Source organism: Staurois parvus, unplaced genomic scaffold (genome assembly GCF_062004578.1).
Source record: "Staurois parvus isolate SC_StPar_1 unplaced genomic scaffold, SC_StPar_1.0 ptg000321l, whole genome shotgun sequence".
Lineage (NCBI taxonomy): Eukaryota > Metazoa > Chordata > Amphibia > Anura > Ranidae > Staurois > Staurois parvus.
Window position 1 is genome coordinate 2,773,039 of NW_028318117.1, and position 18,391 is coordinate 2,791,429.

Consider the following 18,391-nt stretch of genomic DNA (forward strand, 5'->3'; position numbering starts at 1 on the left):
CACATTGATAATATTAAAAAAGGTTACCCAAACCACAATTTATCAAAACATTATGCTTTGAGACACAATAAAGATCCATCGAGCCTAAGGTTTATAGGGATTGATAGATATACCTCACTGGAGAGGCAGTGATAAAAAAAAAGGCATTTCCCAGTTAGAAACGAGATGGATTTTTAATTTAAAATTCTTTGCCTCCCATCATCATATCATGGGGTGGGATAGTAATAGTTTTATTAGTAATAATTAGGAATATACATAATTAAACTTGTCTTGTATATAATATTTGTAAATCCTCTTCTTTTATAATGTGCATAATTTTTTAATATCTTATAGTTTATTTTAATTTTATCTTCATGAAATAGTTATCATATAAAAATGAATTATTTTAGCTATGGATATAAGAATTTTATTGTAATAGGTGGGGAAATTAATTTTCTCTTCAGATATCCTCAATATTAATTTATATAAATGAAGTTGGTTTCAATATTTAGCTAGAAAATATTTATATTTTCATATGCTAGGAGGCATATACCTCCGAAAAGATGTGAATTAAAAGGGTTGGTGTATTCAATGAATTATTTAATAAATTAATTTACTTATTTAAGTAATTGTTTCTATTCCCTATCGGAGCATGACATGAGTTTAAAAAGTAATCTCAGGTGAACTAGTAAGAGAAAACCTTTCCCAGTCCTAGTGTATAGTCTCCTATACATATAAAGCAGAAGTATGTCAGCATGATAGACTGGTCCCCATGACAATTTGTTTCATGGACTAAAGCTGCAGTAGATCTATGGACTTTTATATTGTTGTCATTTCATACTCACAAATGTTTTGTTGAGGATAATTTACAATGTCAGTGGTTTTTGAACACTATAATTGTTTATTTATTTGTTTTAGTGGAGATAATCAGTTACACAGCGCAACAATTTTTTTTTAATCAGATATATGGTAAAATTATACTATGTGATATTATAATATTTCCTGCTGTGAGAGAAGATCTGGGAGATTTTAGAAATGGTTTTCATTTTCCTCAGGATGCTCTCATGTCTACTGAGAGTATCAAGAAAGTCACTTTGGCTAGGAAGGGCTGTGTTTTTGAGAAGCTATCATAATCAGGGGTAGGTAGGCCACTGTTGTGATTTTTCTTTATAGAAGATGTAGCCGCCTTCACAAGGGTGTCGCAAACCCTGGAAAACCAGAGCATGTCTCTCCTCAGAGAGTCATTGTGTGGCAGCAGCTGTGACACCAAGTCAAAACTAACAGTTTTGAGGGACATGGACGCAAGATCCCTTTCCCTGCAAGGAAGGGGTTTTGTTTGCTGGGCTAGGATTTATTACTTATTGATATTTGCTTTGGGCAAGCTAATTTTGTTATCTAACCATACAATAAAGCAGGCTAGTTCGAAACCCAAACTGCTCTGTGCTACTTGTATATAATGAGAGACGGCAAAGGAAGGTTGCTGTCATTAAACCATATAATAAGCCTTTGCAACTGAATGGCTATTGCTGACTTCATCGCATAAAATTATCATGATCTTTTGAAAAAAACACCCATTTCAGAGTATAATGGCTGGTGTTCATTATTTTGCATAAATGCAAAGAAAGCTATATTTATTCAACTACTCCAGTGTAATCACAAGGCACCAGGGTTGTACACTTTTAATAAACGTCATTGTACATCAGCATGTCTAACAACCTTTACTCTATAATCAGTGCCTGTTGAACAATATTGACACCTCGGAAATAAATACATATTATATAATGCTCTACATATGTAACAATTGCATGCTGATAGTGGTTCTGCTGTGTCTTTGGTTTAAATAGCCTTTTTAACTGAGCTGTCTAATAACACTATAATTATTTTGTACCTAATATGGAAAGATGCAGTTATTTTTGTGTGTGATGCAATTCAATAATTATATGGTATCAACAATAAAAAGAATGAGCTTTAGCAATGTCACTTTACAGGATCAGTAGGACTGAGCAATGATTGTGATGTCTAGGTACACTTTCAGACTGTAGCTGACTCCACAGTCTAACAGATCAAAGGGAGGAGACAATGGATGGTTTGCCTTGGAATTGCTTGAATGATTGGTTTACATTCTTGTGATAAGGCTGGCACCAGGGTTGTCTAGTTATAACACATAGGCAAGCACACTTTTCTGGGCTTGAAATAAGTTGTAACATGCAGTAATTGATAGTCACTTTATTAGGTACACCTGTTGAATTGCTTGTTAACACAAATCGCTAATCAGCCAATCACAAGGCAGCAACTCAATGCATTTAGGCATCTAGACGTAGTAAACACAACTTGCTGAAGTTCAAACCGAGTACCAGAATGGGGAAGAAAGAAGATTTAAGTGACTTTGAATGTGGCATGGTTGTTTGTGCAAGACGGGCTTGTCTGAGTATTTCAAAAACTGCTGATCTACTGGGATTTTCACGCAGAACCATCACTAGGGCTTACAGAGAATGGTCCATAAAAGATAAAATTTCCAGTGAGTGGCAGTTGTGTGGATGAAAATGCCTTGTTGATGTCAGAGATCAGAGGAGAATGGGCAGACTGGTTTGAGATTATAGAAAGGCAACAGTAACTCAAATAACCACCTGTTACAACCAAGGTATGCAGAATACCATCTCTGAATGCACAACATGCTGAACCTTGAAGCAGACGGGCTGCAGCAGCAAAAGACCACCCCACCAGGTGCCACTCCTGTCAGCTAAGAACTGGAAACAGAGGCTACAATTCACACAATCTCACCAAAATTGGACAATAGAAGAATGGAAAAACGTTGCCTGGTCTGATGAGTTTCGATTTCCCCAGAGATGGTTGTGTGTGAAAATCCCAGTAGATCAACAGAGTAGGTCAAAGACTGTTGTGTAAATGCTAATGACAGACTGCATCATACTGTATATGTAATTTATGATTTTGCCTTCAGTACCACTTTAATATATATTTGTGTTAATTTTTAAGTGCTGTTGTATCTTCTCACTTGTTCGTCCTTTTGTACTTGGTCTGTGATAAATATTCTTTTTTTGATGCTGTACACCATTAGACAGAAGGGTAATTTCAAAAGAACCTAAAGGGGACCTTCCTTGTGTCAGTAGGAGGGAGGAAAAGACATAACAGACTTGTATGAAATTGTATGTAATGAATTGCAAATGGATCACAATGCTTGGGGGAAAGTGGGAGATCACCATTGCTGATATGCCTAAAATTCTATTTGCCTGACTGTCTCACTGATCCAATAGTTGGGATCACAGAAAATAATAAATCTAAGTATTATGCATTAGAGTCAGGTAACTAGTATTTTAAGATATTGGCAGAGATGGCCTGCTTATTTTTGTCAGTGCAGGTTTTCATTAGAGATGCTGTTCTCTTCCCTATGTAGGGCACAATGACAATGTCTTATATTGCCCCCACCCCCCTCCAATCCCCAAACTTCACTTCATCACTCCTTCCTCCTCCACAGCCAGCACTTCAAATTGCTAGTGTCGGCAACCAGTTCCAGTTTACTATAAGATAAGTAAGATAATATTTAAGAATGGAGATCTACCATTTTTTGCATGGCCTTTCCTTCTAGAATTTTGACCATTTTTTTTAAGAATGGGAGATGTGAGAGACAGGGATCCTCATGTGCACATACCCTATGCTATATGTCACAAAGATTTACAATATGTCTATGGGGTCCATGAAAATTGAGTGTTTCTCTGATCCCACTGATGCCTTAAAGTGTTCTGTAGAGATTTATAAAATTACCCATTATAAGATGTTCTATAACAAAGAATATAAATCCATACATATAAAATCTTTTTATGTATAACAGGATTGCTTAATTTACCACAACTGGGAAGTCATTCCATCAGACAGAACAAAAACATCCAAGATTATTTATAAAATGACGAAACACTTATCTGAATATACCAAGAAGGAAGTCAAGGCGTTCACCAAAACAAAACAGATTCTTACCCTGTGGGCTGCGTGTCTCCAGTCGGATGTCCTGATTGTTGGGGGGAACATCCTTTAGAAGTTTAATTATGCTGGTAACTAGGTCTGGCTGGTTGCCAGGAAATACACCAACATGTTCTCCTGGCAGATACTGAGCTTCCTGGTAATTCTCGCTGGAAAGTTTCACTAGCAGAGTGGCAAGGCTGAAAACAACAAGAAAAGAACTTCTAATAGGACTAATTGCGTATGCAGGATTTCCTTTCTCTGACAGAATCAACAAGTAATTTGATTTTGGGACTTCATTACACTGAAGTTATCATTGTCTGATGAGCAGATATTGAATATTGTATAGGAAAGCACAGAGATGAATTGACATATAGGGAGGTGGAGATATGTTGCAGACTACTTGAGTATAACTCAAACTGTGCTGGATGTTCATACAATGGATAGTTATAGTATGAGCATAATTACTTCCTTTACAACTAGGAAGAAAGGGAGGGAGGGCTTTTTTGCTGTATGAGCCAAAACAGAATTAGGAATCATTCTAGAACTAAATGTACCCACAGACAAGTAAGGATCATTATGCCCATGGGTGCCAACAGACAACCCAACCTAATGGTTCAGGAGATCACCTGTGGTGGATTTTTTTTACCTGTCACTTCCAGATAAGGATGGTGCCAGGGAGTATCTTGCTGCTTTCTGACTGCTCCCTTCAAGATGTATTAACAGACAAACTCAGGAGATATAATGTAATGGTAGCAAAATTATGCTTAAAAAAACAATTTTAAAGTGTGATCAGGCAGGCAACCATGCCCAACCATCTTCTGTTGCCTATGGCTGATTTTTAATGAACAGCAACAAAATGACAGGACACTTTATGGTTGTTTACTTAGCTATTATGAAGAGAAGCAATCCTGACATATAGGTATGCCTTTATGACAGCTATAATGGGAATTTATTTATTTTAGCAGATAACTTACCCAGATCTGTCACTTTGCAGATTTTGCCTTGACTTTAGTTTCATCTTTAGGATAGTTCTCGAGTGCAATATGGAGAGGGCTAAATGAAAAAAAGGAATTTTGAATTGGTAAATAAGTTTTTTAGTGGAGAAAATGCAAGCATTCTGCAGAAGTAATACTAACTGAAAACTATTACAAATACAGTTTATACAATATAAATATATAGTATGCGTATATACTGTAGTATTATATATATATATATATATATATATATATATATATATATATATGTATATATATATATATATATATATATATATATATATACAAAACCCCAATTCCAAAAAGTTGGGACACAGTAGAAATTAGCATTAACAGTTTTAAGAAAAAAAAAGGTAATTTTGAATTTGTGGGCAGCAACACATCTCAGAAAGGTGGGACAGGGCAACAAAAAGCCAGCAAAGTACAAACCCAGCTCCCAAAAATTTGGGACACAGACATGTTTACCATGGTGTAGCATCCCCTCTTCTTCTGACAACACTGTAAACGTCTGAGATACAAAGAAAGCAGTTGTTTGAGTTTTTGGAGAGAAATATTGTCCCATTCTTGCCTGAGCACATGCTGCTCTAAAACCTGAATATATAATTTACCATTGATGGTGCCTTTCCAAATGTGCAAGCTGCCCATTCCTTTCACATTAATGCACCCCCATATCATCAGAGATGCAGGCTTGTGAACTGAGCACTGATAAGCTAGAAGGACCTTCTCCTCTTTAGTCCGGAGGATGCAGCACCAATGTTTGCCAAACAGAATGTCAGCTTTTGAACTGATTGACCACAGAACAGTTTTCCACTTTGCAATAGACCATTTTATGTGAGCTTTGGCCCAGAGAAGTAGGTGGCGTTTTTGGATCGTTTTCAGATATGGCTTTTTGCTTGCATGACTGAGTTTTACCATGCATTTTTGGATGGCACATCGAACTGTTTTCACAAACGGTTTGGAAGTACTCTTGAGTCCATGAAGTGATGTCCAGTGCAGAATCATGCCTGTTTTTAATGCAATGTCACCTGAGGGCCCGAAGATCATGAGCATCCAGTATTGCATTTCAGCTTTGTCCTTTGCGCACAGAGATTTCTACAGATTCTTTTGAAGTCCTGTCCCCACTTTTTTGAAACTGGCTGCCATTTATTTTAAAATTTACCTTTTTTTTTTTTATTAAAATGGTACATTTTCTCATTTTAAACGTTAGATATGTTTTTTATTTTCTATTTTGAATAAAATATGAGTTTATGAGATTTTTAAATCATTGAATTTTGTTTCAACAGTGTTCCAACGTTTTTAGAATTGGGGTTATTTATATATATGTATCTGATACAGATACTGTATGTATGCAAAATATATTTGTATACATTAGCAAAACTGCACCTATTTGTTGATATCATACATTGTGAATTAAATGTAGCAATTCTACTGGTAAAATATAAAAAAAAACAGTTACATAAAGGCATACCTGTATATCAAAAGTAAACATTGATCCTTGCAAAATTATTGAAAGTTATGCAAATCTAGTGAAATGTAGTACTTTGCACATCTTGCAATCTCTCTATCATTAATATGTTCATTACGATATGCATATGATAAATGCACAAAGCTGTAAAAACATCTAAGAAACTGTACCTATATTTCATTGTTTTATCTGTATTATTAATAAAAGTTTCTATCCCCTGTGGCACAATACATTTATTCTCTCATTCAGTCTGAGCCGTTAATAGGCACATTACTATACAGGCTGTTTCCTTAGCACACAGAATCCACACCTTTTCCTGACCTCTACTATTAGGCAGATGTTGAGGAACAATGAGCCAAGTGTACAGTGAAGAATGGTGCAAAAGGGAAACATGCAGTCATTGGAAACATGTACGCCACCTTTCCTAGCAGTTCCCAGCAAGCAGTCTGTGGCTGGTGTCTTTAGACCTAGAGGTCAGCAGGTGCAATAACCTGGGAAATATGAGCTGCAAAGTATTATTTATTTATATATGTATAAAGTATCTGTGTTTTGTCAGGTTCTCTTCCATGCCCCTTTACTTTAATGAAAATGCCTCCATGAAGAATAGTTATGCGCACACTCCTTCTATGTCTGTCACTGGCTGAATAGCACCTTCATTTTGGGGATCATACCATTACCTTGGTCAGAAGACCTCTGAAGAATCATTATGTTGAGAAGCTGTGACCCATGTTTCTAGCTCTACTCTCACCTTAAAGTAAAACAGTGCTTAGCCCATACAACTGTTTCACCTAACTACTGGGGGATTTTTGCTGATACATAATGCGCATACATCTTGGGGGGGTCGCAGTTTGGCATGTTTTCCCTGTTCTCTAGATGAACTTGTTTCAGCACTGCATGTTGGGCATCATGAACATATGGCATATTATCATTTAATATGTTTTACCCAAATTGGGCAACATCATTGGTTTTCAAAGAATCAAACTGTACAGCACAAACACCACAGCAAATAGCATGTACAGTTTATTCAGGATGCAATGTCACCCAAGCATGCAATCTACCTCAGCTACATTGGAGTCATTGGCCCAAATGAACTTATACAAGTCCCACTGCATTTAATGAGTGGAGATAATGTAACGCATACTCTTTTCAAGGTGCTACTATATATGCACAGGCTTCCCCTGTGCTGATTTCAATACTCAATGTATTAGGATTGTCTTTATAGAAAGAAAGTCATTATGAGCAATAGAAAAGATAAAAATGGCAATAATAGGGAGATAACTGTAATGAAAAACTCTTTTACAAATTAAGCTTCACATATATTTTTATTTGTCTTTCTGTAGAAATACCTTTGATGTATTCTAAAGGCTGGGTTTCGCTGACCAGGCGATAGTTTTCTGCATTCCATGTTTCAGTTGACGTATAACATTTTGGCAGTATAATGTTTTGTCTGTCTCTAATCTTGAATGCTTCACAAGAAGCCTAGAATACACACAAGGAAGTCAAAGGACAATGTCACAGTGGTTTAACAGTGTTAAAGTGAAAGTCAAGGCAAGTTGGTGGAGAGCCTTGCTTCTTTATACAAGTAGAATGGCAGCATATCATAACGCCATTGTCATTTTAGGAAATCTACAACCACAAAGTGACTGACTATATCACTTTGATCACTGACAATAAACACAGCAGCTTAGATTAACACGGTTTGATTAGAAAAGATAGGGGAGTGCAGAGGTAAACAATGTACATTTTTTAATAAATTGTTTTAAACACATTGGGGTTGATTTACTATAGGCAAATAGGCTGAGCACCCATAAAGGGCGTGATCAGCTTACAGAATGTGGTGAAGTTTCACTTTGCAAAGAATACCCAATCATGTGCAAAGAAAATAAAAAAAAAAACAATTTTGCTTGCAAATGATTGCTTCCTGGAAGTCAAAAGAGCTTTATCTCATTCACTAAGCTCTGTGACAAATTTCCTTGCAAAGTGCAACTTATTTTGCAGAATGAACATCCAATGCCTTAAGTAAATCAACCCCATTATGTCATCATCTCCCAGCATGCTCCACTGAGTTCCCAATTTTTTAATTATGTTCACGAATCCCCCTCTTTGTCTTCAGACACCCACTGCACTGCTCCCACCTCCCCTCTGCTGCACCCCTTCCAGCTCCCTCAACTCAAAAGCAGGATGCTTCATTCAAGTTTCCTCAGAACTACTAAGAGAAGAAGCTGGTTTAAAAGGACATAGACTAGCTACAGATATACACTCACCGGCCACTTTATTAGGTACACCTGTTCAATTGGTTGGTAACAAAAATTGCTAATCAATCAATCAATCAATCACATGGCAGCAACTCAATACATTTAGGCATCTAGACATGGTGAAAACAACTTGCTGAAGTTCAAACTGAGTACCAGAATTGGGTAGAAATGGGATTTAAGTGACTTTGAACGTGGCATGGTTGTTGGTGCCAGACGGGCTGGTCTGAGTATTTCAAAAACTGCTGATCTGCTGGGATTTTCACGCACAACCATCTCTAGGGTTTTTAGAGAATGGTCCAAAAAAAAAAGAAAATATCCAGTGAGCAGCAGTTGTGTGGATGAAAATGTTTTGTTGATGTCAGAGATCAGCTGGTTCAAATTGATAGAAAGGCAACATTAACTCATGTCAATATGGATCAAAATCTCTGAGGAATGTTTCCAACACCTTGTTAAATCTATGTCACAAAGCATTAAGGCAGTTCTAAAGGCAAAAGGGGGTCCAACCCGGTACTAGCAAGGTGTACTTAATAAAGTGGTTGGTGAGAGTAAATTGTAATATTGAATGGACTTTCTGACTTTGGTACACAATATTACCAGGATAGTATTAGCATGTGTACTTGCTGCTTTCACTTATTACCTTAAATGTGTGAACAGCCCATGATGAAAAAGATTCTTCTTGTCCATTGAGCTCATCCCCTTCACCAGTTGGACTAATCTGGGAAGCACCAAGCTGTGCCATCTTCTGGTCCAAAGTATGAGCAAAAGCACAAAACTGTGGATACATGCTGGAACCAAGTCCAAAAATTGCATACCTGGTATAAAAAAAAGCAGTATTTATGACATGTTTCAAGCAAAAAATTATTTAACAATCTCACTTTTAGTGAAGTTGTCTTTTACTTAGCTGTCCATAGTGAATTTCCATGTGGGTTCATGGCTGCAGCCCCAATCCTGAGATCTTTACTGTACAGCCCTGCCAGGTGTCACAAGGCCTTTTCTTTTCTATCTTGGCCAGGACCTAAAGTCCACGATCATTCATATGGATGCATTTGTAATATGTTTGGAGTATGAGTATGGGCACAGGAATGACTGGAGAATGATGACAAGTATGTGTGGCAAGTGCAGGACCTGGACAGTGTAAACTCAGTAGTGAGGCTGCAAAGAGTTTACTATGTAGGGCATCTACAAGACACAACTTCAGTGATTTAAGTGATTTAAAACAAAAAAAAATTTTTTTTTTAACCCAAAGGTATTTCCTTTCATGTGTTATAATCCCTCCATTCTTCAGTTTTGTTTACCAGCAATCCTTGATTTCTTTAGATGGGGTCATTAGTTTGGCAGTAAACTTCAAATGGCTGATGTTGGGCATTTTCACTGCAAATCTAGGAATATTGGCAGGTACAGTATTTTAGGTTAGGTTAGGACAGAGTACCACTAGAACTATACAATAGTAGACTGGACAACCAGGTTTCCCACATTGAACAAACTTTATTGCTCTAATAAAGCTGGGTACACATGGATCAAATTTCAGCCTGTTCCGGGCCCCCTGCTGGTGCTCCTTGCCCCTCCATCCTCCCTAGTGCCCCAAAGCATTGGGGCACTTGAGAAGGTTTTCTCCTGAGCAGCTGCTCTGTGTGTCCAAAGAGCATGGCTTGGCTCTGAACCCTGATCTCTCCTCATTGGCTCACTGGCTGTGATTGACAAAAAAGGGAGCCATTGGCTACCAATGCTGTCTCAGCCAATGAGGGAGAGACCTGGGAGAGTCAAGGCTCTCGTGCACATCACTGGATCGAAAAGGGGCTCAGGTAAGAATTAGGGGGGCTGGGGGGGTTGCTGCACACAGAATATTTTTTACCTTCATGCATAGAATGCTTTAAGGTAAGAAAACATGAGCCTTTACAACCACTTTAAGGCATTTTTAAGGCTGACCATACACTATGCAACCTTCTTTCCTTCAACCACAGATTGAAGGAGAATCACTTGATTCTCTCATATAAACAGTCAGTGTTGATGGAGGAATCTCTCCCGCTGTACTATTGTATTCTGGCAGCTGGAGGTTTCTCTGCCATCAGAATACAATTATCACTGTGACTATCAGGCCCCAGGCATTCTCACCAAACTTGTGATCGAAGGACTAGCCAATCAAAAACCGCGCTGTCACGTGCATAACAATGCCACGCCCAGCTGCACCCTGCACAAAGATGTTCCAGCTAATGGACCACAATCTGTGTACTTGCAGCCTGGGAGCAATTGTTACTGGGTCAGGTTAATTATGCAATTAACCCTTCACACTGCCACCAACTCCTTTTGTACAGAGAAAGAGGAAACTCGGCAATATCAGCAATAACACTATGATGTTTGCATAAGCGTCGGTATACCACTGTCACTGCAGGCAGAGATATACCGAAGTTTAAAACACACACACAGTAGCGCTCTTCAGAGGCAGGGGTTCTTAGTTTGCATTAAAGAGCTTTAGAAACAGTTCAACACTTTCAGAAAGTAAGATTTATTACTAAAAGGTCAAAAGGGTGCAATAAAAATATTTACAGAAAAGATGTAGCCAATATATATATATATATATATATATATATATATATATATATAAATATACAGAGAGCAATAACACAGCAAGGAGATAACAGAAAGGAATTTAGTTAGATAAAGTACTTGCCAAAAGCCTTGGGTTAAGCAGATCAGGTTCCCTGTGCCAAAAGGATGCCTTATCTCCCAAAGTTAGTTCCGATGTTAAAAGGGAGAATCTGCAACTTTCACTCAACTCAGCTTAGCTTAGCTTTTTCTAGGAACTCAGCAGGGTGTCTCCCTGAAGCAGAGAACCAATTGCCTCATTTGGGCGGGTGTTGCAGGTGGAGACCCAAGCTATGACCAAAAACCCTCGCAGTTGATGTCATGGCTCATAACTTACCCTGGATACATATAACATTCTATCCACGAGTAGATTAATACGCAGAATCTTCTGCTGAACGTCTACATATGAAATATGACATACCTGTTGTGACGGTTAAGGAGATATCATTTTCTGCTTTCCTGTATATGTTAGATAGTATAGTGTAATATATCAGACGACTTGTATTACCAAGACCAATCTGAATATATGCCCGGTTTTTATGTACGTCTCTCATATTCCAAGATATGTAATCATAGGGGAAAGTGGGTCCTGAATGTGATGTCTGCTTTATTGCTTATCTGGAATGTCTTTGAGGCTCAGCAAGGGACTTGGTTTATGGCTTTATGATCCCTTTCCAAGCAAGAGTCTCGCAGACATATGGGCACCAGCTTATTGGGGTTTATAGCCATGACGCCCTCCCAATGGGTTTGCTGCCTGTGATCTCTGTCATCATCCAGACCACATGTCACTCAACAGAGAGGGAGGGGGGATATCGGAGGAATATGATTTGGGAGAGAGAGATACAGGATGGAGGGGTTTGGAGCAAAATGAATGACCGCCTCCATCTCTGTGTGCACGTTTGCTATAATCACTGCTGGCAGTTATAGCTGGTGGCAGTGATCGCACAAAAAAAACCCAACAGGCTGCTTGTAGTCGATTGATAGAGCTAGTCTGCCCAAACATGAATTGAAATTTATTTAGTTCCTGCACAACTGGCTGAATTTTGATCTGTCTATGGCCGGCTTAAGGAATCTGTTGTCATTGTATGTGAAAAAGGAGTCCTGCTCTTATAGAATCATCTGATATGAAAAACGTATCCTAAACTTGAAGAAGAAACAATGCAGAAGTGATAAATGTAAATACATTGTTACATACTTCATGCCTACGTACCTTACTTTACTGTGGAGTTGTTTCAGGGTAAACAATGATTTCTTGAATTTCTAAAAAATAAAAAGTAAAGAGTCAGCGTATACCTTGCATTGAGCTTTATAACCCAATCTATCTATCTATCTATCTATCTATCTATCTATCTATCTATCTATCTATCTATCTATCTATCTATCTATTATATCTATCATATCTATCTATCTATCTATCTATCTATCTATCTATTATATCTATCATATCTATCTATCTATCTATCTTGGGAAGTAGGGATCTCTTATACCTGACTAGTGCTTTAGACAAGGACTTGCTCTGTTTGTCATAGACATGTGGGCACTGCTCCCTTCTATGCAGGTGAGAAGCAGAAATTATTCTGAATGATGTCCAAACATTGCTCCAGGTTAGTAATTCACTGCCTGGCCAACACTAAGACATTCAGAATGCTTCTTCTGTTTTGGTATGACTGTTTTCACCTGGCAATGATGAACTATTTTCTTCCTGTTGGTCCGCTAAATATGCAATTGAAAGTACTTTTTCACATCTGTTTTATGTGCATTTAAGGCCCCTTTCACATGGGCGATCTGATCAAGTCCGCCTGTTAGTTTTTAAGGGAGACCTGATCGGATGCATGTATTCCTATGGACCAGCGGGTGCAAATGGACATACCTGCCTCCAATCCGGTCTGCTAACAAAAAAAATGATAAGCATTATTTTAACTGACAATTGCACAGTCATGCAACACTACACCCAAATTAAATTTACGTCCTTTTTTTCCCACAAATAGAGCTTTCTTTCAGTGGTATTTGATTGCTTTTCCATTTTTTATTAAAAAAAAGACCGACAATTTTGAGAAAAAAAACAATATTCTTGACCTTTTGCTATTAAACATGTCCAGTGAAAAAATTTAAAAAATAAAATTTAATTATAAATTTAGGCCAAAATGTATTCTGCTACATGCGGGCAGCACAGTGGCTAAATGGTTAGCACTTCCGCCTGGCAACACTAGGGTCATGGGTTCGAATCCCAACCATGGCACCACCTGCCTGGAGTTTGCATGCTCTCCCTGCACCTGCGTGGGCTTCCTCCAGGTACTCCAGTTTCCTCCCGCACTCCAAAGACATGCTGGTAGGTGAATTGGCTCCTGTCTAAAGTAGCCCTAGTATGTGTATGAGGGATAGGGACTGATGTGAATGTACAATATATATGTAAAGCACGGCGTAAATTGATGGCACTATATAAGTACCTGTAATAAATAAATAAATGTCTTTGCTAAAAAAAAAATCTCAATATGTGTAAATTAATTGGTTTACGTGAAAGTTTTAGCATTTACAAATGGCAGTATAGATACTGGAATTTTTTTATTTTTACTAGTAATGGCGGTGATCAGTGACTTATAGCAAGACTGCGGGACTGCAGCGGGCATTCTGACACTGGGGGAAACTGACTTGGTGTCACTGACATCCCCAGTGACACCAATACAGTGATTGTTGCTAATAAAAAGCACTGACACTGTACTAATGGCACTGGGCAGGAAGGGGTTAACATGTGGGGCGATCAAAGGGATAACTGTGTACTGTTTTACTACATGGGCTGTGTCTGTGTTTCAGTGTAAGCACACTGCTTTGTATGGCAGTGAGCTTTGTATGTGCAGGAGCTGACAAGGGAGAGAACTGTTTTGTTTACAAACAGTTCTCCCCCCTCTCGGAGATGCTTGGCAATCACTGGGTGCCAGCATGTAATCACCAGCCAGGACCCAGTGATTGACAGCCGAGGCTGCGAATGGTGGCATGGGTAGAGTGTGTACACCCCCTACCCGGAAATGCAAAATCACGTATATACACGTGATTTTGAACACCCGTCCCGTCCTGTAGCAGTACTTCTGTTATAAGGCGGATGGGAAGAGGTTAATAGATGGCACTGCAGGTGAACACTGCTGCCTTCATTTCTGTCAGTGAAGGCAATAGCCTGCATGTCATGTTATGTCACATCAGGGCTGGTGGTTCTCTGATTTATACCTGATCAATAGTGAGGACCCCAGCTGTCAGTAACAGTCTACATTGGGAGCGAGCAGCCGCACAAAAGGGGGGAGATATATTAAAACTAGTGCATACAGCATCTGATGCAGCTGTACATAGTAACCAATAAGCTTCTAAGTTTTATTGTCAAAGTTTTAGTAAATCCCCCCAAAGTGTCAGCACCTGTTCTCAATGGGAGGATGTTTAATAATGTATCCTTGATGTGGGTCACTGTGCTGGAAAACATTGGGGAGGGGAAAGAAATTTACTAAAATTGGTGCACACAGAATCTGGTGCAGCTGTGCAAAGTAGCCAATCAGCATCTAAGTTGCGCTTGTTAAATTAAACTTTGACAGTAAAACCTAGAAGCTTATTGGTCACTATGCACAGCTGTACCAGATTCTGTGTAAACCAGTTTTAGTAACTCTCACCCAATGATAAACAGATTATGAGTGGGAAGTGGTTAAGGTAAAAGCTATTTTTTTTGTCATGAATTTATTCATGCAGGCTTGTAAATTTACTGATCGATGCACTTTAACTACCTAATATACTGCTCAGCCTTTATCAATCCAGTAAACACTTATGGTCATAATAAGAGCTCCAGACATCAGAAAACATTTAGCGATATTTCAGAATATTTTATTCAGAATTCAGTAAAGGGAATCTTGAGCCTTGGGACTTTTATGAGCTAAACTTAACAAAACAGTTGAATCACTTTGGTCTATTTGTCCAAAATCTAGGATTTAGACTTGGATCAGTATTCTGTAGTCTATAATCTTTTATGGGCATTTTTTCCCTGAAAATGGTAAAGTAATTGTACAGGAAACATCCTTTACCTCACAGCAAAAATGAAATGTTTGCTTTTAGCTCCTTAAGTGTGCTAGGAAAACAGCAATATATTTGAGTGTTACACCTATTTCCTGTGCTCTTTTACATAAATGTTTGTATTTTTATGTCATTGTTCTTTAAAGTGCTGATTTTCATTATTTGACTTCCATCCAAACATTTACATGAAGCTTACCTCCCCATTACCAGGGCAGTCACCATTTCCAAATGTACTTGTAACTACTAGAAGGAGAGTTTCTTTGTTCAGATTGCTGATATTGTAATCTTGCATGCAGTTAACCTAAAAGGACACAGTAAAAAAAATCACTCATTTCAACTGAATTCATAACAGTGAAAGGTGGCACTCACCATCAACATGGTATGGTGTAAGACAGATTTGGGCATATTCTAGATGGGTTATGAATGGATTAATTGGTGTTTTGCTTGAGATATTGATCTTGGCTCACCAAAATGAGTCTTCATTACAATTGAGTATATAAGGAGAAATGTATCCGCATGGCACCCATGTCCCAGAACACATCACATCTGATGAAATGCATATGTTGGAACCACATGTTAACGTCATCACGCTATAGGAAATGACTCTGAAGTGAGCCTTTGTGATGGCTGGAACTGTTTTTTTTTTACTCTGCAGTACTCTGTTCTCTATTTGTAAGTGCATTTTAGAATTTAATACATTTCATACTTTGGATTTCATACTATGTGGAGCGTTTGTTCTCCTATTTCTTTCTGAGCACATATGGAGATGTGGAAGTTGATGGAAGATATACAGTATATGAGCATTAACGCCTCTGGCCAACCACTAAGCCTGTTGGAGGAAGTCAGAAGCTTTGCCTAAGCTGACCATTGGAATCATATGCTGCATATGACTTCCCTTCGTAAGAGAGTCATATAATTTTGGTAAAGCTTCATTTGTGGCTATTTGGTGGTGGTGGAGATTCTTTCTGGTGTGGGAACACAATTCAGGACATATTAATTTGCTGTGAATCTGCTCAGAGAGTGGACTATTTCACCAGTTAATGGGACTTTTACATTTGATTTGTTTCATATTGGCTTTTGTATAATAATGCAACATGTTTTATGTATTACTGTGACTATTGTGATAAATATCTCAGCGTGTGGTTGCAGCTTTTAACCTTTAGTGATCTTAGAGACACAAGCTTGGTTTTTGGGGGGTTTTTCTACATCTAAACAGATAATAACCATAACCACAGCTAAAAACATTTATAATATGCTGTAGTCCAGATTATTTTAAGGGACATATTTTTTATATAATTTATACCTTCAACCAAAGAATGGAATTATGTAAGAAATTTCACACCTCTCATCCTGTTCTTGGACATGTTCCATGGTGATTGGATTAAGGTGACTCATTAAAACATAGGTACTTGGATGAGATACACAACAACTTTAGCAATACAGAACAAGTCCAGTTGAGGAGATTAAGGGGGGATATGATCAACATGTATAAATACATCAATGGTCCATATAGTGAACTCGGTGTAGAGTTATTCACCCTGAGGTCATCACAGAGGACAAGGGGGCACTCTTTACGTCTGGAGGAAAAGAAATGTAATCTCCAAACACGGAAAGGTTTCTTCACAGTAAGAGCTGTGAAAGTGTGGAATAGACTCCCTCAAGAGTTTGTTCTGGCCAGCTCAGTGCATTGCTTTAAAAAAAGCCTGGATGCTTTCTTAGATACACAGAATATAACTGGATACTAACATTTATAGATAAAGTTGTTCCAGGGAATATCCGATTGCCTCTTGGAGGATCAGGAAGGCATTTTTTCCCTGCAGGAGCAAATTGGATCATGCTTTGCTGGGGGATTTTTTGCCTTCCTCTGGATCAACTGTAGGTATAGGATTATAACTTTTTTTTTTTAAATGGTTGAACTGGATGGACTTTTGTCTTTTTTCAGCCAGACTAACTATGTAGCTATGTAACTATGAATGTGACTAAGTATTATTAGAAACTGTATGAAGTATTTTTCATGTAATTGAATTAGCTCCTGGTGAAAGGCAGAAGGATGGTGTGTCCAAAATACTTAATTGTCAAGGTACAGTATATGCCCATCCAGGGTTGCGGGTTTTTTTTTGGCAATATTTATTGAAGCCTGTCAGTCTTTTTTTGTGCTGTCTGCACACTGATTAGGAAGAATTTACTTCCTGTTCCATTGACATCCAGTCACATCCTGACATAAGAGGGTGCTTTGGGCCAGAAAGGGAGAAATATCTCCTGAGTTAAAAGACAGTGTAATCTTTTCCAGCGTATAGGGGCCAGATACAAAGAGTAGGCGCTGTTTTCCCATGGCTTCCCTTCGCCTGTGCCTTCTCAGACCCCTACCCCCTTAACCCCCAACCTTGCCATCCTTTTTTTCTATTTCTCCTATCTCAGCTTTCTTTTTTCACAATTCAACTTGCTCCCCATTCCATTCTGATGCTTTGGGTAACCTACCTCCAGGGATCTACTTGAAATATCTACAGTTTACATAAAATAGTTTTTCTTACACAGTTGTGATGTGCTATGTGTTTGCCTTTCTCTCCTGGAACGCAATATAACTGGTGCCATTTCTGTATGCTGCTATATCTTTTTCAACAAAACATTTGTGGAACAATAAAAAAGACCTAACCCTAGAATCACAACAGTCGTGTTGTTATTCATCGTTACTAATTTCGAAGAAAACAAGTTACAAAGGAAGGCCTTTAAAACAGGTAGGATACAATACACATTATGAGATAGGATCTTGTGTCTGATACTTTAACACATCATCTTATTAACAGAGCATAAGCCTTACATCTTATACAGTAAAAAATAAGAGCAAATCCACCTATCCCTAAGAAGTAAATAAATGTATAACCAACAAACATATGAGTGTAAGAAAACCAGAGAACTGTAACTACCTGGTCCTAGGGAATAAGGATTTTGAAGGAGTTCATCTTATAAAATAAATCATAAGTGTGATCAGGGAACATTATAGTGTACATGGGTGGGTAAGCCATTTCTGCCAAGAGCGGAGAAACACAGAGTGCAAGATCACAACATTTAACGTAACACTAAACTCTGGTTTAACA

General features: G+C 38.2%; 1 protein-coding gene across 1 annotated transcript in view; it reads right to left on the minus strand.

Moving 5' to 3' along the window:
• Positions 1-18,391, minus strand: part of NOS2 (nitric oxide synthase 2) — a 92,492-nt gene that overhangs the window by 20,652 nt on the left and 53,449 nt on the right. Inside the window, exons 14-19 of the mRNA XM_089683754.1 lie at positions 15,493-15,597; positions 12,463-12,512; positions 9,307-9,481; positions 7,761-7,893; positions 4,929-5,007; positions 3,970-4,151 (exon numbers count right to left, since the gene is read on the minus strand). Of these exons, the coding sequence (XP_089539880.1) occupies positions 3,970-4,151; positions 4,929-5,007; positions 7,761-7,893; positions 9,307-9,481; positions 12,463-12,512; positions 15,493-15,597 (724 nt within the window). The remainder of the gene's footprint in view (positions 1-3,969; positions 4,152-4,928; positions 5,008-7,760; positions 7,894-9,306; positions 9,482-12,462; positions 12,513-15,492; positions 15,598-18,391) is intronic.